This window comes from Mobula hypostoma, chromosome 4 (assembly GCF_963921235.1).
Source record: "Mobula hypostoma chromosome 4, sMobHyp1.1, whole genome shotgun sequence".
Taxonomy (NCBI): Eukaryota; Metazoa; Chordata; class Chondrichthyes; order Myliobatiformes; family Myliobatidae; genus Mobula; species Mobula hypostoma.
Window position 1 is genome coordinate 95,757,470 of NC_086100.1, and position 20,496 is coordinate 95,777,965.

Below are 20,496 nucleotides of genomic sequence, written 5' to 3' on the forward strand. Positions count from 1 at the left end.
CTGGTTCAGTTCAAGCAGCTGGCAAACACTGACACTGGGCGGTGTGAAATGATCCAGAAAGTCACTCAGTTATTCAGAATGGGAAGTCGGGTTTAGTTTTGTCAGTGATGCTCCCGGATTAAATCAAAACGGGAATAGGAAAGGCCAAGGATTGCATTTTATAAGCAGGTAGGTTCTCTTCTCTAGGCACTGAGAGATACAGCACAGGAACAGGCTCTTCGGCCCACTGACCATCAACCTCCCATTATACTCATCTTGCATTCATCCCACTTTGTTCCTCACGTTCCCATCAGCGGCCGCCCCCCCCCCCCGCCCGCCCCCGATTCTGCCACTCATCCACACACCAGAGGCAATTTACAGCAGCCCATTAACCTGCAAACCCACGCGCAGGAGCTCTTGGGGGAAAACTCACCCAGTCACGGGGAGAACATGCGAACTCCCCACATCCAGCACCTGAGGTCAGGATCGAACCCATGTCTCTGCTGCTGCGAGACAGTGGCTCTACCACCTTACAATTCTTTTGGGAGCGTTGGGTCTCCCATCCATCATATTCCCGTATCCTGAAATCGGCTTTTATTCCCTGGAGGATGCATCTGGAGTCGGTCCAGTTATTGGTAACTCCAGGAAACTCCTCTCTCCTGTAACACTGAGACAGATTCAATTCGGCTCCAACACCCCCGCCCAGACAGCGTGTGGCAGAACCTGCAGACAAGGGGGACAGCTGTCGGGCAGCATCCGCGGGTGGGAGTGCTCCGGCTGTGACGCTCAGCGGCTTTGTGTTTCCTGTGCAGGAACAAGTTTGTGGAGTTTGACATGAAGCCTGTATGCAAAAGATGCTACGAGAAGTTCCCGCTGGAACTGAAGAAGCGGCTGAAGAACCTGACTGAGAAAAACTCTGGGAAGTAAAGCCAGGATGGGAACAATCCGTGAATCCGGAATCACCTAGTTCCTGTCAGATGTCAGCACAGGGGTTGGGGATGCTCTAAATATACTCTGCAGGGAGGGAGTGACATGATGCTTGACCAGATATTCATTGCTGTACAGTGGGGTGGGGGCAAGGGGGTGTTACTTGTGGCTCCAGTGAAGGGACCCAGGTCTGTGCCTGCTAGTGCATCCTCTGTGTTCCCTGACTGACCAAAAAGTGAAATGTTGAACCAACTCCTGTGAAAACAAGTGTTTCTGGTGACACTGCTGGAGCAACCACAGGAATTCAAGCAACACGGCCTGCTACTGTGTACCATCTGCACTGATAATGAACAGTCAACAACAGGAATTCAAGCAACACGGCCTGCTACTGTGTACCATCTGCACTGCTAATGAACAGTCAACAACAGGAATTCAAGCAACACGGCCTGCTACTGTGTACCATCTGCACTGATAATGAACAGTCAACAACAGGAATTCTGCAGATGCTGGAAATTCAAGCAACATACATCAAAGTTGCTGGTGAACGCAGCAGGCCAGGCAGCATCTCTAGGAAGAGGTACAGTCGACGTTTCAGGCCGAGACCCTTCGTCAGGTCTTGGCCTGAAACGTCGACTGCACCTCTTCCTACAGATGCTGCCTGGCCTGCTGCGTTCACCAGTAACTTTGATGTGTGCTGCTAGAACAACACTGTGATTCATAGCACTGAGGGAGCCCAGGGAGCAGGCACGGTATTTGGAGCAGATATGTTCTAACAGCAGCAACTCTGGTAGACCCGGAGCAGGAAAACCTCGGTCTCTGTCTGCTGAGTACAAAGTAACAGTTTGTACAGGGACAATCACGGGACATCTGATTCAATTGTTGCATTCATTTAAGTCCAATATCTGGCCAATACTTCTCTCCCTCCAGCAATAACCCTTTCCCCGACAATAACCCACCTCCTCCAACAATAATATTCCCCCAACCAATAACCTACCCCCTACAGAAACAATCCCCTTCTCCCAACCAATAACCCTTCCCCAACCAATACCTACCCACTTCAGAAACAATCTCCTTCCCTGAACAATAACCTACACCGCTAAAAAAACAATCCCCTGCCCCCAACAAATACCCACCCACTCAAGAAACAATCCCCTTCCCTCAAACAGTTCCCACCCACTCCAGAAACAATCCCCTTCCCTCAACAATACCTACCCACTCCAGAAACAATCCCCCTCCTTCAAACAATACCCACCCACTCCAGAAACAGTCCCCTTCCTTCAAACAATACCCACCCACTCCAGAAACAATCCCCTTGCCTCAACCAATACCTACCCACTCCAGAAACAATCCCCTTCCCTCAACCAATACCCACCCACTCCAGAAACAAAACCCTTCCCCCAACCAATAACCACCCACTCCAGAAACAATCCCCTTCCCCAACCAATACCCACCCACTCTAGAAACAATCCCCTTCCCTCAACAATACCTACCCACTCCAGAAAAAATCCCCTTCCTTCAAACAATACCCACCCACTCCAGAAACAATCCCCTTCCCCAACCAATACCCACCCACTCCAGAAACAATCCCCTTCCCCAACCAATACCCACCCACTCTAGAAACAATCCCCTTCTCTCAACCAATACCCACCCACTCCAGAAACAAATCCCTTCCCCAACCAATACCCACCCACTCCAGAAACAATCCCCTTCCCTCAACCAATACCCACCGACTCCAGAAACAATCCCCTTCCCTCAACCAATACCCACCCACTCCAGAAACAATCCCCTTCCCTCAACCAATACCCACCCACTCCAGAAACAAAACCCTTCCCCCAACCAATAACCACCCACTCCAGAAACAATCCCCTTCCCCAACCAATACCCACCCACCCCAGAAACAATCCCCTTCCCTCAAACAGTTCCAACCCACTCCAGAAACAATCCCCTTCCCTCAACAATACCTACCCACTCCAGAAACAATCCCCTTCCTTCAAATAATACCCACCCACTCCAGAAACAATCTCCTTCCCCAACCAATACCCACCCACTCCAGAAACAATCCCATTCCCTCAACCAATACCCACCCACTCCAGAAACAATCCCCTTCCCCAACCAATACCCACCCACTCCAGAAACAATCCCCTTCCCCAACCAATACCCACCCACTCCAGAAACAATCCCCTTCCCTCAACCAATACCCACCCACTCCAGAAACAATCCCCTTCCCTCAACCAATACCCACCCACTCCAGAAACAATCCCCTTCTCTGACCAGTACCCCACTCCTCTCCAGAAACAATCTCCTTCTCTGACCAGTACCCCACTCCCCCCCAGAAATAATCTCCTTCTCTGACCAGTACCCCACTCCTCTCCAGAAACAATCTCCTTCTCTGACCAGTACCCCACTCCCCTCCAGAAACAATCTCCTTCTCTGACCAGTACCCCACTCCTCTCCAGAAACAATCTCCTTCTCTGACCAGTACGCCACTCCCCTCCAACAATAACTCTTTCCCCGACAATAACTGACTCCTCCAGAAATAATCCTTTCCCAGACAATAATCCACTCCTCCAACAACCCTTCCGTAAACAATAACTCACCCTCTCCAATAATAACCCCATCTTCCCACCAATAAGAATTTAGATTAGATTTATTTGTCACATGTATGATGCAACGAAACATAGAGTGAAATGCATCATTTGTGTTAAGGACCAACACAGGCTGAAGATGTGTTGGTGACAGCCCACAAATGCCCCCATGCTTCTGGCGCCAACATAGCATGCCCATAGCTAACTGACCCTAATATTTGTACATCTTTGGAAACTAGAGCTTCTGGAGGAAACCCATGAAAGAAAATAAAAACTCCTTACAAATTTATATCTCATCTTAACGTGCTGTAAGAGTGGCCCTGATCATGTTTGTGTGAGAAAAGGAGCTGTGACAGTTTTGAGTGTGGGTTGAGCCAGGGGCTGTTCAGGGGGTATTAGCACTGTGCTTTCTACACTACCCCTCACTTAAGTTACTTTTTCAGAGCTGAACCCATGGTCTGATGGACCAACAGACACAAAGCTGAATCTTTGTCTTTTAGTTACTCTGGAGTGAGTAACACACCTTCATCTTGTCACCAACCTGTGATTGAAAGAACTGGGTAAGATTCTGCACAGTAAACCTTGCAAGATTTACTCAGCGTTTGCTTAAGCCTGGAGAGCTGTTGCCGAGTTGAATCTATTAATTCTTCCACCTTGATGAAGAAAACGTGACTGACCAGAACGAAACCCCAAAAAGATGGTAGTGTGAAGGGCTGGTGTTCTCCAACAGAAGTTATTCAGAAACCACAGATGTGGCTTATGGGTGAGAGGTCTCCCAAGCCTGAAATGGCAGATTTAATGCAAGTAATGTAAGCAATTATCATCACCCAACATTAACACTGACGCCCCTGGTTCAGCTGGCCATAACTCTGAACAATGCTCAATTAAACAGACAAAACAGCTGTCTGGACACTATCAGGTTAAAGCACTTGGCTCCTTCTCAGACTCCGTGTTACTGTATAGAGTTTCAAATCAAAACAGACTCACCGGCCAGCTGGAGAGGTGAAAGTAAAGGGTTGTTGGAGCAGAATCGGAGACTGTGCTCAACCTTACTCCCCTCCCCACAATGGGATGGATTCATGAAGCAGACTCTCACTAGGTGCTGGGCAGTGATTCATGATTTGGTGCATGGAGCCCAACAAAACTGCAAGTGCTAGAAATCTGAAACAAAAACAGCTGTCAACACTCACCAGGTCAGGCAGCATCTGTGGAGAGAGAAACGGTCATGTTTCAGGCCTGAGAGCCCTTGTCAGATCTGACTGCCCCCATCCACAGATGCTGCCTGATCTACTGAGTGCTTCACTATCATCACACTCTGCTCTCACCCTGTAACATTCTAAAGAATGCTGCAGTCTCATCCAATGTAATCATGGGAAAACAATGGAAAATGATTAAGTTACTGAAGCTCCTGCGGCTGATGCCTATGGTTCATGATGCCTAGTGACAGCAGAAATTAATTGATAGCTGACTCATTCTCCATCTCCCAGGACACCAAACAATGACCAGAGAGACAGAAAGAACACAATACCAGTCCCACCCTCCCTGGTCACTTTGGTACTACCTGCTGCCCAAGATCACATGAATCCAAGCAGGAGACCTCATGGATGTCAGGCATCACATTGCAAGAGCCCACCATTCCTCACCCGATGCCCATGGACTGGGAGTGGGTGCTGGACAGGGATCATAAATGGAAGCCTGGGTTTCCAGACCTACTTCACAGGCCCCAAGCACAATCATATGCTCACTCTATGCCCCTAGCCCAGTCAGCTGGATGGACAGGGTTGGACCAGGAATCTTCCTGGGTTGTGCGGCTCAGTTCAGTGTCGGGGGGTGGGAGAGGGTTTATGTCCAGGGATGGGAAGTGTGGGATGCAAACACTGTGTCTCAGTGACACAGAAAGTTCTCCACCCGAATTTTCTACCCTCCGCTATTGTAGGAACATGAGGTGTGGGGGCCATTTCACTGCTCCATCTTCAATTACATTCAAGACTACTTTCTAAATCAGTTCCAAATGTTTAATCTGTCCCAATGAGGTTTGCTCTCATTCTTTGCTCTCTTTGTAATACTGCATTCTCTTCCCCAGAAAGAACTTGCACTGAACCTCCTTTTGAACAAGTGTAACCTTCCTGAAAGGAAATCCAAAACGCAGACGGTCCTGTCAAGAGTTGCACCTTGTTAATCACTCCAGGTCTAACCCTGGAGTTGTGAGATATTTGACTAAGAGGATGCTGTAACATGGATTCTCACTGTTGGTGCATTTCAAGCTGTTGATTGACTGTGTTCAACGGATGTTTACACATAGCTAAGTTACAGAGCAGACTGCTGGATTTCCGGTCCTGTGCTAGACTCTCTACTCCACATTCACCTTCTACCAGCCTTGTTCATCTCACACAGTCAGTCCCACCTGCTTTCCATTCTCCCTCCTATGTTCTACTTTGCCCGATTCTCAAGTATCCCTCCAAGCAAGCAAGCAAGTGAGGTAAACAAGCTTCTTCTGAACTCCTGTTTGACCATAACATATAGGAGCAGAATTTGGCCCATCAAGTTTGCACCATCATTTCATCACGGCTGATTCATTTTCCCTCTCAGCCCCAGTCTCCTGCCTTCTACCCATATCCCTTCGTGCCTTGACTAATCAAGAACCTATCCACCTCTGCCTTAAATATACCCAATGACTTGGCCTCTACAGCCACCTGTGTGGTGGCAACATGTTTCACAGATTTGCCACTCTCTGGCTTAAGAAATTTCTCCTCATCTCCATTTTAAAAGGATGCCCTCTATTCTGAGGCTGTGTCCTCTGGTCTTACACTCCCCCACCATAGGAAACATCCTTTCCACATCCACTCTATCGAGGCCTTTTGGTATCACATAGGTTTCAATCAGGTCGCCCCTCATTCTTCTGAATTCCAGTGAGTAGAGGCCCAGAGCATCAAACGTTCATATGACAAGCCTTTCAATCCAGGAATCATTTTCATAAACCTCATTTGAACCCTCTCCGATGTCAGCACATTCTTTATTAGAGGAAGGGCCCAAAACTGCTCACAATTCTCCAGGTGAGGCCTCACCAGTGCTTTATAAAGCCTCAACATTACATCCTTGCTTTTATATTCTAGTCCTCTTGAAATGAATACTAATATTGCAATTGCCTTCCTCACCACCAATTCAATCTGCAAATTAACCTTCAGGGAATCCTACACGAGGACTCCCAAGTTCCTTTGCACAGCTGATATTTTTATTTCTTCTACGAAAGTACATGACCATACACTTCCTGACAGTGCATTGTATCTGCCACTTTTTTGCCCGTTCTCCTAATCTGTCTAACTCCCTCTGTAGCCTCTCTACTTCCTCAAAACTACCTGCCCCTCCACCTGTCTTTGTATCGCTTGCAAACCTGGCCACAAACCATTCAAATTCATCATCCAAATCATTGACATATAATGTAAAAAGAATTGGTCCCAACACTGACCACGGAGAACACCACTAGTCACTGGCAGCCAGCCAGAAAAGGCCCCCTTTATTCCCACTCTTTGATTCCTGCCAATCATCCAATTCTCTATCCATGCTACTATCTTTCCTGTAATACCATGGGTCCGTGGCTTGTTGAGCAGCCTCATGTGTGTCACCTTGTCAAAGGCCTTCTGAAAATCCAAGTACACAACATCAACTGATTCTCCTTTGTTGATCCTACTTGTTATTTCTTCAAAGAATTCCAACAGATTTGTCAGGCAAGATTTTTGCTTAAGGAGGCCATGCTGACTTTGGCCTATTTTATCATTTGCCTCCAAGTACCCTGAAACCACACCCTTAACAATCAACCCCAACATCTTCCCAACCGCTGACTTACTGGCCTATAAAATTCCTTACTTCTGCCTCTCCCCCTTCTTGAAGAGTGGAGCGACATTTACAATTTTTGATTCCTCCAGAACCATGCCAGAACCGATTGATTTTTGAAAGATCATTATTAATGCCTCCACAATCACTTCAGCCACCTTTTTCAGAACCCTGGGGTGTATACCATCCAGTCTAAGTGACTTTATCGACCTTCAGACCTTTCATTTTTCCAAGAATCTTCTCCACAGTAATGGCAACTTCACACACTTCTGCCCCCGATACTCAAATTTCCAGCATAGTGCTAGTCTCTTCCATGGTGAAGACTGATGCAAAATACTTATTCAGTTTGTCCACCATTTCCTAGTCTCCCATTACTAATTTTCCTGTGGTCCAATATCTACTCTTGCCTCTCTTTTACACTTTATGTATTTGAAGAAACTTTTAGTGTCATCTTTATTTTTATTGGCTAATAAAAAAGATATTTATTAAAGAGGTTATTTATGTATTCCATCTTTTTCCTCTTAATGACTTTTTTTGTTGCCATCTGTTGGTTTTAAAAAGTTTCCTAATCCTCCAACTTCCCACTAATTTTTGCTCTATTATATGCTCTCTCTTTTACTTTTATCTTGGCTTTGACTTCTCTTGTCAGCCACAGCTGTGTTACCTTGTCTTTAGAATAATTCTTCCTCCTTGGGATGTATATATTCTGCATCTTCTGAATTCCAATCATTGCTGCTCTGCTGTCATCCCTGTTAGTGTTCTTTTCCAATAGTTTTGGCTAGCTCCTCTCTTGCCTGTGTAATTACCTTTACTCCACTGCAATACTGATACATCTGATATCTTCTCCTTCTCAAATTGCAGGGTGAACCTAAGGGTTCCTTTACCTTAAGCTCTCTAATCAATTCTAATTCATTGCACAACGCCCAGTCCAGAATAGCTAATTCTCTAGTGGGCTCAACCACAAGCTGCTCTAAAACGCCATCTCAGAGACATTCTACGAATCCCCTCAGTTGGGATCCAGCACCAACCTGATTTTCCCAATCTACCTGCATATTGAAATCTCCCAAGACTATTGTAACAATGTCCTTTTGACATGCACTTTCTATCTCCCATTCTAATTTGTAGACCACATCTTTATTACCGTTTGGGGGTCATATAACTCCCATTAGGGTCTTTTTACCTTTTCAGTTCTTTAGCTCTACTCACAATGAGTTAACACCTTCCGAACCTATATCACCTCTTTCTAAGGATTTGATTTATTTTTTTTACCAGCAGAGCCATGCTGCCCAGTCTTTTCAATACAATGTGTATCTTTGAATATTAGCTCCCTGCTATAGGCTTCTTTCAGCCATGATTCAGTGACGCCCACATCATACATGCCAATCTGTAACTGTGCTGCAAGTTCATCTACCTTATTCCATACACTATGTGCATTCAAATACAACACCTTCTGTCCTTTATTCACCCTTTTCGGTTTTTGTCCATATTTTACATTGCAACTCATCCTGTTGATTGTGCCCTATCATCAGCATCTCCTTGCCAGCTATCATATTTAATGTGATTTAGCTTCATAATGACTACCACTTCTCTACATTACTGAACGAAACTTTCAGATCTCTGTTACACCAGCTCTCACTCACAACTTATTCAGTGTTTCCTGACTAGTATGTCCTCAAACTTCTGATCTCGACCTGTGATTCTTTAGAGTACCAATTCTTCTATTCTCTAACTCAAATGGAACGCCAACATATCTCTGATAGAGAAACAAAAATGGCAGATCTGACAGCATCAGGGGAGAGAAAATCAGTCATCCCTTTAAAACCAACATTCCTTCTTCAGAACTCAAGATTCTGAGTATTTACAACATTTTCTATTTTTATTTTGTATTTCCAGATCTGCATTGTTTTTACATTTTCAGTTACTCCTCTGATAGCTCACGTGTTGAAGCAGCTGAGCACAGATGTGTTACTACAAGAAACCTCAATGTCCCTAATTCACTTTGAGAAAACTTGCATTATCTGGAATTTACCTGTGGCGCAGATTAGGCATAACTGTGGTGTTCAAAACCTCATGGTCTGTACATGAGGTCTTTCACAACAGAAAGAAATTACAGAAAACTGGGCCAAGGGAAAAACATGCTGGTAGTGTAAAGGGAATGAAACATTATCCATGCCCAGTGACGAACTGTGCTCATCAAAGCACAGAAGTTTAAGAGGTTGAAACTTAGTCAAGATCTGAAAAGTGAAATGTGGCTCCCTTCCCAAAACAACAAAGACTCACTTTCAGAGGGAGGAAGGAAGTCCCAGAACTTCAAGTGTCTCCAGTGTCATCATGTAAGGTGCCCATGCTGAAGCTGGATTTAGCGGCTTAGAAAGCAGATATACTGATTATGGTTGACAGCTGCATAAAGCCTGTGTTGTAAATTGCTCATAGTTTTGCTTGCTCAGCTCAGTGAAGGCTTTTGTACAATGGTTGTTGATACCGATTTAGGTAACAGGTTGTTTGCGTTGCCTGGGCCCAGAGAACTGGGATGTGAGTGTCGGTGCATGAATCACAGACCTCGATACTTCATCCATCACACTCTTACCCAGCCTAGCGACACACTTACCTCTTAGAATTTTTTCAAAGCAATTTCTATCTCTCAAGCCTAATTCTACATTCATTGAGGTCAGGACCATTTTCTACATTGCTTCTGATTTTCCTCTTAATCATCCCCAAAATTTCCTTTGTGGCAAAATTGAATGAACAATAAAGGTGCCAAGTGACTCGGCCTCCACAGCTCGCCAGAGTAAAAAATACTCAAAATGCACAACTCTCAGTAAAAAAAATTACTCCTTCGCAATCCTAAATAGCCAAGCCTTATCACTGGGACCTATCCTAGATTCTCCCAATTATCTCCAGTCAAGGATGATTAATTATACTGGGTGCATTAATCAAAGCTTGGACATTTCCCAGAATATTTTCAACAGATGCACTATTGAGCAGAGTAAACAGCCTCCTAGCTTCTACCCTAACCTTTATCCTTAGGAAATGGGAGGGTGTAGAGCCATTCTATTGAATCTCCCAGGAACGCCCTGAAAGTAGACAGTTTCCATTAGTGGTCCTGGGGTGTTCACAGTCACCTTGATATCCAAACTTTCTTCAAAACACCCAAGATAATCAAGCTAATTTGACCCAAGGTGATTTCATCTTTACATTGGCCAAGCCCTGACCATAATTTCACTCAATGTCGTTAATCGCATTGTTATTTCACACCCAGCATCTCCAATTGCAGTCTTCACAGAGTGTCAGAGCTTCCTATCCCCAGGCCCATGACACTTCCATCTCAACATGCCAGGAGTTCTGATCTGCATATTTCAGAGACTAATACCACTGGTGTGTAGTGTAGCACACTCCAGAACCACACACAAGTAGCAGGTGAGGTTTTGGACAGAGAAGTGGATCTACAACTAAACCATCTGAGCAAACATTTGTCCCTGTCTTTCAGATATGTTTGCATCCAGTTTGATCTGATTAATTCTCATTCTGAGAGCTTTATTGCATCACAAACTTTGCATGAACACCAATTGTCATCTTAAAATTTATTTCAGTGACTAAATAAACATGCATAATTAAAGAAAGTGCACGCATTTTCACTGCGCCTTTAACAAGGTCCCACTGTGCTTTAAAACCAATAAAGTCCTTTTGAAATGTAATGCTGGTTGTGAGTAATCATACTGGTTAATTTTTACAGAGGCAGTTATGGAGAATATCCATGGCTTCTTTAGAAGTTGTGTAGATTGGTGCAGTCACATATATTTCCCATAAGGAAATCATTCAACCCCCCAGGTAAAGGTCAATGGAACATCCCCATCCAGAACACAATGCAAAGACTATCATCACCAACGTTACATCATCCCACACATCACCCATAACACTCCAAACCTCACTCCACCCAGATCACCCATCACATGATACAACACTGTCGACATCAACCACACCCAACAACACTGACTTACAGTGCTCATACATACACTCATAGTCATGCACAGACCCAGAAACACTGCCCAGACGGTCTCCCGCAAACCTAGACACACTGCCCAGACTACCACACCCCTGGAACCAGACGCACCCTCCCAGATGTTGTTTGCAGAAAAACCTTCCAGATATCTCCGGATTACAGTCACCAAGGTCATCCCACCGCAGGATCTCATTCACCCAGACACATCCCAGCTTCAGCCAGACACCCTCATGCAGATGCATGGTCAGTTGGACCTTCACCCATTGGAAAGGCAGAGGCTCACTGAGCCTTTTAGTGTAGGGTGGAGGTGTCTGGAGCTAACAGAGGGCAAGTGGACCAAGCTCTCCAACAAGAGGAAGCTGGAATTTGGACTGATGCACTGCCACATTAAAATTTACAACAGAAAGATTGTGCTGTGGAAATTGGCGACTGTTGATGCTTCTGCACAGAGGAGGGTCCTCTTGCACAGGGAAAGGCGCAAGAATACTGCTCGATGCTACCTCCATCAGTCATGGCTCTCTCAGCATAAAGTGACTGTTGCAGATTGAAACAGTGCTGGACACACCTGCCAGGATCTCCAGAGAAGCACAGAAGTTTAAAGAAACCTCTGCAGATAGTCTGCATGCAAGTATTTACATTTATGAACATTTTCTCTTTGAAGATGTTGATGTCCAAAGAGGTCAGAGATGAATCCTCTGACCTACAGGTGAATGGAGTGTAACCAGAACATGGCATTCTGTGGGAAAGGTGGAGAGGCAGAGAGGGGCAGGGAGGTAAGAACCCTCCGTGGTGACACCACTGATGCAAAGGCTTTTTGTCCAGTGACACCAATGAAAACTGTAAACAGGGAATCAGCCTGAAGCATCGAACACTCTGCTGGAGGAGCACCTGTGCAGAGAAATGGACAGCTGAGGATTCCAAATGAGACCTTTCATATTAACCAGCCTGATGTGTGTGGGATGTTGTACTCTGCAGAAGGTGCAGGCCACCACCTTTCCCTGATTATCATCTGTGATGTCACAGGAAATTCTCCATCCATGTTTACAGATGTGGGTTCACACTCCTGTAATACGTAGACCCAAATTAAACAATGGGTCTGTCATCAATCAGTTGTTGGAGATAGAAGCAGAGGGTGTGGCCATCACACCCATTCAGTGGTTTAAAGGTGTTCTTGATGTGTCTCTTTGATTGGGCTGAATGATATCACCAGTTAACAAGGCACCGTGCATCACATTGTCCAGCTCCAGTCACAAACAGCTGTATGAGCAGAACTTGCAGCTGTGAAGTGTTTCCCACAAAAGGAAGGGGAGAGTGTGTGGTATGCATTTAGGAGGACAGAGAAGGAGGGACGAAAGGAGGGAGAAGGAGGAAAGGAGGGAGAGGGAGGGAAGGAGGGAGAGGGAGGGAAGGAGGGAGAGGGAGGGAGAGAAAAGGAGGAAGAAGACAGCGGGAGAGACAGCATAAGCAAGGAAGAGAGTGGGAGATGGAAAAAGAGGGAAAGAAAGTGGGGGAGAGGGGGAGGGGGAGAGGTATTGGGGAGAGGGATGAGGGAAAGGGATGAGGAAAAATCAAAAAAGGGAGAGAGGGCCGGGCGGTTAAGTAAATCTTAAGGTATTGTTGATGGAGTTCTTTCTTTATCCTTGATTCCATCAGGCCGTTTTTTGCCTTGCTACTGTTAAATAGGCACTCACATATGATGTCAGCAAGTCGTCCATCTTGTAACCCTTTGATCAAACAAAACAATGGTTAAAGAATGAAATGCAATTTGAGCCACAAAGCCACTCTGGATCTTGTGAACAGCCTCACCAATGAGGTCTCACACAGGATCTTCTCTCCTCTCGTCATGCTGCCAACCGACATGTGAAAGTACGTGCTGCCACTAGACCAGTTGGAGATTTTGTTGAAGGGATGAGTCGCCAAAGGTTCCTGTGAGAAAGCAGAGGGGAGTGAGTTGGCTGGACATTAGGGGGACTCTGAGCTGGACACAGCCACCCACAGCTCAAGGATCTCTATCACTGTGGTACCAACACAAACATAAAACCATGGAAAAGGCATTCATCCTTTGCCTTTAGCTCATACACTGAAACAACAGACACTTCGGGAAATCAGATTCTTTCAATTGTGCAGCTAATGGAAATGCTCAGCATGCCGAGAGCATCTGTAGAGGGAGAACTTTGCCTCTAACTTCCACCATGCCTTAATTTCACTTGGTCCATTTCTGACATCCCTCTTCCCTTTCTCTATCCCTCTGTCTGCATTTTTGGAGATAAAATAGCTGCTGATATCTTTTATAAACCTACTGATTCCCATGGCTACCTTGATTATAGCCCTTCCCACTCTTCCCCTTTCTCTGTTCCTTCATCTCCATCTCATCTGTTCCCAGGATGTGCCTTTCCTTTCCACGACATCAGAGATGTCCTCTGTCTGTAAAGAACAGGATTTCCTTTCCTCCACCATTGATGCTGCCTTCACCCACATCTCCTGCATTTCCTAAATGTCTGCGCTCATCCCACCTTCCCACCACCTTAACAGGGATAGAGTTCCTCTTGTCCTCATCTATCGCCCCATGAGCTTCTTCATTCAGCACATCATCCTCCACATCTTCAACGGGACCCTACCACCAAATACATCTTCACCTGCCCGCTTTCTGCAGGGATCGCTCCTTCCATGATTCCCTTATTCATTCGTCCCTCCCCACAATTCTCCCTCCTGTCATTTATCCTTACAAACGGAAGAAATGCCACACCTGCCCATTCACCTCCATTCAGGGCTCCAAATAGTCCTCTCAAATGAGGCAACACCTCCCCTGTGAATCTGTTTGGGTCATCTACTATATCCGGTGCTCTCAATGCAGCCTCTTCTACATTGGTGGGATCCGATGAAGATTTAGAGACCGCTTTCACAAGCGCCTTCTCTCTATTCATAAAGAGCAGGGTTTTCCAGTGGCCAATAATTTCAATTCCAATCCCAATTCCCATTCTGACATGGCCTCTTCTATTGCCACGATGAAGCTACTCTTGGGGTGGAGGAGCAGCACCTCATATTCTGTCTGAGTAGCTTCTAACCTGGTGGCATGAACATTGATTTTTCCAACTTCCGGTAATTTTCCCCCTCCCACTTCTTCAACTCTACCTCTTCTGTCTTCTCCTCACCTGCTTGTCACCACTCCCCGGTTCATCTTTCTCACCCTTTCTCCCATGGTTCTCTCCTCTCCTATCAGATTCCTTCTTCTTCAGTCCTTTACCTTTTCCGCCTATCACTTCCCAGCTTCTGATTTCAATCCCCTCCCTCACCCACCTGGCTTCACCTATCACTCCTAGCTTGTACTCCTTCTCCCCTGCCCCCCGCCCCCACCCCCGCCCCCTGCCCCCCCCATCCACCTTGCTGTCCTGGCATCTTCCTGATGAAGGGTCGCGGCCTTCATCAGATGCTGCCTGACCTGCTGAATTCCTTAGGCATTTTGTATGTGTTGCTCCGGATTTCCAGCATCTACAGATTCTCTTATGTTTTTGGAGGGAGAAGCAGTGTTAACCTTTCAGGTGAAAGGCCTTCTGCTGTACTGTTTGATCTCAGTTACTAGTTCCAATGAAAGGCCTAAAAGGTGAACCGTTTCTCCCTCTGTAGATGCTGCCTGACCTGCTGAGTATTTATGACCATTTCCTGGTTATTCAATGTTTTCTCCCTGTATTCAAGGAACTACAGAATGTTTGTTGGGGCTGATTTTGATATGCCCCAAGCAAGAATGGATAGAGGTGATAACAGTGAGGTGGGCTCCATTTTGTCACATTGCCTGGGCCTTTCCAAACATTCTGAACACATTCACTCCCAGTTCCTAGTATTCTAGGACTCTACTTCAACAGAAACTATCCGAGCTCCTGGAGCAGTCACTACCTGCCTTAGAGTCTGCGGCCTTCCCTAGAAGAGGATTGGTGGGGACTAAAGAGGATTCTATGAAATATTAATGCATAATTCCTTTTTGCAGATTCACCAGACAGGAGTGGGGCTCATGGGCTTTGCTACTCGTCAGGGGGCTGATCTCTGCAGCAATGACTGACAGCCTGGAGAGACCTGGGGTCCTCAGCCAATCACAGTGGAGCTCATGGGGCAGAGAACCAGGGATGGGTGGCAGTGGTCAGATGAACAGAGTGGCTGACGAAAGGGTAGTTCAAAGTCCAAAGTTCTTAAAGTTCAAAAGCTGAGATTCCTTTTCTTGTGGGCATTCACAGTAAATACAAGAAAGCGGTTCATTTCGGTAAGTCAAATTTGAAGACAGAATATAATACTAATGGTAAAGACTCTTGGCAGTGTGGAGGATCAACAAGATCTTGGGGTCCACATCCATAGGACACTCAAAGCTGCTGCACAGGTTGACGGCGTTGTTAAGAAGGCGTATGGTGAGTTGGCATTCAACGCCATGGGATTGAGTTCAAGAGCTGTGAGGTAACGTTACAGCGAAATAAGGCCATGGTCAGACCCCACTTGGAGTACTGTGTTCAGTTCTGGTCACCTCACTACAGGAAGGATGTGGATACTATAGAGTGCAGAGGAGATTTACACGGATGTTGTCTGAAATTGAGAGCATGCCTTATGAGAACAGGTTGAGTGAACTTGGCCTTTTCTCCTTGGAGTGACGGAAGATGAGAGGTGACCTGACAGAGGTGTAAAAGATGAGAGGCATGAGAGGCATTGATCATGTGGATAGTCAGAGGCTTTCTCCCAGGGCTGAAATGGCTGACGTGAGGGCGGTGTTTTAAGGTGCTTGGAAGTAGGTACAAGGGTGATGTCAGGGGTAAGTTTTTCACCAGGGAGTGGTGGGGTGGCCTTGAGGTGACTACGTTTCTTGTTTTGGATTTTAGATGTCCAAAACTCCTCCCTGATCCAAACCCAACTGTTCCATGGAAAGTTCAATTGCTTCCATGGCTATAAACTATGGAGGAAACTATTTCCAGACTACAGAGATGGGGGAAGGGAATGGATTGGGGGGGAGGGAGAGATCCTACATCTGTGAAAACACTGAACTGACTCCACTCTCTGAGTCTCAGTGTCCCTTCCTGACCCGTGTTGTGTGGGAGGAGGGGTACACAACTCTCCCTTACCTAAGGGAGGAGAGTTGTGCTGAGGGGAAACATGGATGGACCATGCAACGGAGGATCCTACCCCCTCTCGGCAGCTCCCCTCCCCCCCCCTGCACACCACAGCCTCATTTACTTGCAGTTTGCAGCGCTGGCCGGGCCGGTTTCCCCTCAGAAGTGCACCAAGCAACAGCTGGTGGGGAGACTGTACAGCACCAAACTGTAGCAAATCGCTTTGCAATGAAATGACACGCTGTGAACCGTGACTCACAGGGAGGGTGTTGATTTACCAGCCGTTCTGTCAGGCGCCTGGCACTGTGTACAATGCCGGCCACACCAGCAGTCCCAGTGTGCAACGCAGAGCACCGGTTTGATCCCTGCACTCATTAAAGTGTGTCAGAGCAGTGCGGGGTTTAAACACAAAGAGCATTTTAACAGACACCACCCTACAACCCCTGTGGATGCACAAAGGCAGAAAGTCTCCCCGCCCCACCACACACAGAGGTATGCAAGGGGAAGAAAGAAAATATACAGCAGTTGCAGCAAAATAGACCTGGGGAAATAGGACAAGTGCAGGACCATCAGCCGATACATATCCGGAATGCTGCTTACACGCAAGAAACCCACAGGTGCTGAAGGGAGGCTGAGATATCTGCGTCATCATTACCCGGGATGACTAAAGGCTCTGAAGGTAGATACATCTCCAGAATCTGAGCAAGTTTATCCAAAAACACCCTGGGAGGCCAGAGAAGAAATTGTGGGAGCCCTGACTCAGATAGTTGCATTATTGTAAATAATAGGTGAGATGACAATAGAATGTGAATAGGTGGTGAATGGCACATCTTCATTAAGAAGGGTGGCAAAAAAAAACTGGGAGTTATGAACCAGTAAGTCTAACATTTGTGGTAGATAAGTTGTTGGAGAGGATTCTGAGGGTTAAGATATTTGTTCATCTGGAAAGAAGAGGTTGATTAGAGATAGTCAGCATGACTTTGTGCATGGGAGATGACGTCTCACTAATTTGATTTGTTTGAAGTAATCAAAACAATGATGAACGTAGGATGGTAGATGTGGTTTATGTGGACTTTGTAAGGACTCTGATAAGGTTCCACATGACAGGCTGCCCTGGAAGGTTAAAGCACATGGAATCCAGGGAGAGCTGTCTGATTGGATACACAACAGTAGAAAGCGGAGGCTGATGCTGGAAGATTGCTCCTTAGACTGGAAACCTGTGACTAGTCGTGTGCCTCATGGATTGGTGCTGGGCCCTTTGTAGTTTGTCATCTACATCAACAACTTGGATAAGAATGTACACTGTAAATGCACAGATAGCACTAAAAGAGGTGGTATTGCAGACAATGAAGAAGGGTACCAGAAATTACAGAGGGATCTTGTTCAGCTGAGTAAGTGAGCTGAAGAATAGCAAACAGAATGGTTAGGCTGAGTTATTCTCCAGTTTTGGCAATCCATTTGCAAACATTTCGTTACCAAACGAGGAAACATCATCAGTGCACTGTTCACTTGTGGTGTGTCCTCCGAATGCTTGGCTTTTATACTCTCATCAATCAGTTGTTTGGTTGCCACTACAGACACTCAACAGTCACGCACGGAGGGGGTCTCATTGCTGATTGGTTGTGTGGCGAACTTGTGCATGTCCGGAGATTTGCCTGCACTGGCTTATAAATGAGATAGAGATTACATGTCTGTTTACAGAATCGGTTGCGGAAAACCATGCTTCTAAGAATTCACTTGCATGCACGCGTTTGATTGTGCCAGGACTTTCACTGATGCCCAAACAAATTTGTACACCTCTTGATCTTCACAACAAACAGAACTCAATTTAGATAAATGCGAGTTGTAGCATTTTGGAAATTCAAATCTAGGTAGAACTTTCACAGTGAACAGCAAGGCCCTGGGAATGTTGTAGAACAGAGTGCAAGTACTTAGTTTCCTGAAAGTGGAGTCACAGGTAGACAGGGTAGTGAAGGAGGATTTTGGCATGCTGTTGTTCATAAGTCAGGACAAGTGTTGGGAGCTCATGGTGTGATTGTTCAGACACATGAAGGATTGCGTTCAGTTCTGGTTGCCCTGCTATAGGAAAGATGTTATTAAATTGAAGAAGTGCAGTAAAGGTTTCCAAGGACTTGAGGGATTGATTAATAGGGAAATGTTGGCCAGTCATTGGAGATTAGGATCTTGAGAGGTGATCTTATATAATCATGAGGAGCGAATGGGTAAATAGGGTGAATACACACAGTCTTTTCCTCAGGGTTGGGGAAATCAAGAATTAAGTTTACGGCAAGAGGGAAAAGTTTTAATGGAAACATGAGGGTCAACGTCTTTTATATAAAGAGGGCAGTATCTCTGTGGAATAAGCTGCTAGAAGAAGTGGTTGAGGCCGATAAAGACAGTTGGACTGGATGAGGATTGGATAGATTTAGGTTATGGGCAAATGGCTGTAGTTTAGTCAGCATGGACCAGGTAGGCCAGAGGATCTGGTTGCATGCTGCATAACTCAATGACTCTTACCCACACACATTCTAAACACAAGGCACCCACACAGGACACAAAATACACTGCAAATACACATTTAACACAGCAACACTATCCAGACTCAACATACACACACCAATGGACTCTCAGATCCTCTTATGTCTGTGCTTCCCATTTCCCTTTCATCTTCTGTGTTGACCCACACAGGCAGTGGGCAGCCAGGTGAAGCCCTCAGTCTCTGCTGGTAGTGAGGCCCCTGCACAGGATGCAGATGCAGGGCCTAAGACTGAACCTACCTCCCTGCCTCTATGGCTCAAACCTCAGGTAAAGGGCGCTTCACAGTCATTCATCTTGTTGCACATAAATCACTCTATTTTGGGAGTTTTATTGTCAGAGATTCCCTCTAAGTATGGATTTTTTTTATTAGGGATCTTTATTTAGGCTGGGGTTTGGAATGGGAGTGTTGGCTAAGTCCAGGGTTAGGGTACAATTTACACCAAACCAGTCCCTATACAGACTGAAGCAGATGTCCACTCTTTCCAGAGGGGACGTTTTATCCAATGTAAAGACTTTGATCACACCACCAAAGGTATTTGTGCTTTATCTCCTCACGAGATATTGAAGGTCAGCGAATCACACAGCACATAAACAGGCCCTTTGTCTCACTGTGTCAATGGCAATCAGCAAATACCCACCTGACTAATCCCATGTACTAGCTCTTGGTCTAGAGCTTTATTTTCCTCAGCAATTTCACCACTCATTTTCTAGATCCTTCTTTAAGTGTTCTGAGGGTCTCTGCCTCATCCACCTGGGTGGTGCATTCCAGGTTCCAATCACCTTCTGGATGAAAACATGCCTCCTTATAACCCCTCTAAAACCTCTTCTTCCCTACTTTAAACCTGTGGTCTCTTGGCTATAGATACCTCTACCACAGGGAAAAGTTTACTCCTGTTTACCCTACTTATGGCTCGCTTCCATCAAGTCCGCCCTGCAGCTCCCTCCACTGCAAGCCCAGCCTATCCAACATCTGCTCATAACTGAGATACTCCATCCTAGACAACCTCCTTGTGAATATCCTCTCCAGAGTAACCGTGTCCCCTCCACACTGAGGTGACCAGATATTCCACATGTGTCCTGGCCTGTCTTTTATGAAACAGGAAGTAAGAGTGACACATGTGTGAGCATGTTCTTTTCTGCGTCTGAGAGTCCTGCTCCCTCAGTGATATGTTCTGAGACCACAGGGTGACAACTGGCGCTCGGTACTCACCTTTGTCCGTGGGTTTATCACCGTCACCCCGTGCCTGTTGATGGCTATCCGCACTATATCTGGAATCTTGGGATCAGATATTTGCTGAAAAAGAGGGAGAAAAAGTGGGGAAACAATTCAGGTCAGTATCAGCCATTTATAATGTAGGAGGCAAGCATTTCCCGCAGCAGTAAATGAGGGATCTGCACTGAAAGACCCACTGAATATTCCGAAAGCACGTGTAGACGGGCACGTAATACAGAAAGGACCACATGGTGGGGTTTTGTATTTGCCTCTAGTGTTGATGCTACACAGAGATTTAGACTACTTCTTAGCCTAACCCAGATAAGGGGACCAGACAAA

General features: G+C 46.0%; 2 protein-coding genes across 5 annotated transcripts in view; one reads left to right on the forward strand and one right to left on the reverse strand.

The window, feature by feature from the left end:
- LOC134345475 (LIM and senescent cell antigen-like-containing domain protein 1) overlaps positions 1 to 1,456 on the forward strand; it is a 291,120-nt gene extending 289,664 nt beyond the window's left edge. For both annotated transcript variants that reach the window (XM_063046183.1, XM_063046182.1), the window contains exon 10: positions 792 to 1,456. In XM_063046183.1, the coding sequence (XP_062902253.1) occupies positions 792 to 906 (115 nt within the window). In that variant the 3' untranslated portion in view covers positions 907 to 1,456. The remainder of the gene's footprint in view (positions 1 to 791) is intronic.
- A 39-nt stretch (positions 1,457 to 1,495) lies between these two features.
- LOC134345477 (unconventional myosin-VIIa-like) overlaps positions 1,496 to 20,496 on the reverse strand; it is a 218,210-nt gene continuing 199,209 nt past the window's right edge. For all 3 annotated transcript variants that reach the window (XM_063046193.1, XM_063046192.1, XM_063046195.1), the window contains exons 46-48: positions 20,155 to 20,238; positions 13,129 to 13,248; positions 1,496 to 13,046 (exon numbers count right to left, since the gene is read on the reverse strand). In XM_063046193.1, the coding sequence (XP_062902263.1) occupies positions 12,972 to 13,046; positions 13,129 to 13,248; positions 20,155 to 20,238 (279 nt within the window). In that variant the 3' untranslated portion in view covers positions 1,496 to 12,971. The remainder of the gene's footprint in view (positions 13,047 to 13,128; positions 13,249 to 20,154; positions 20,239 to 20,496) is intronic.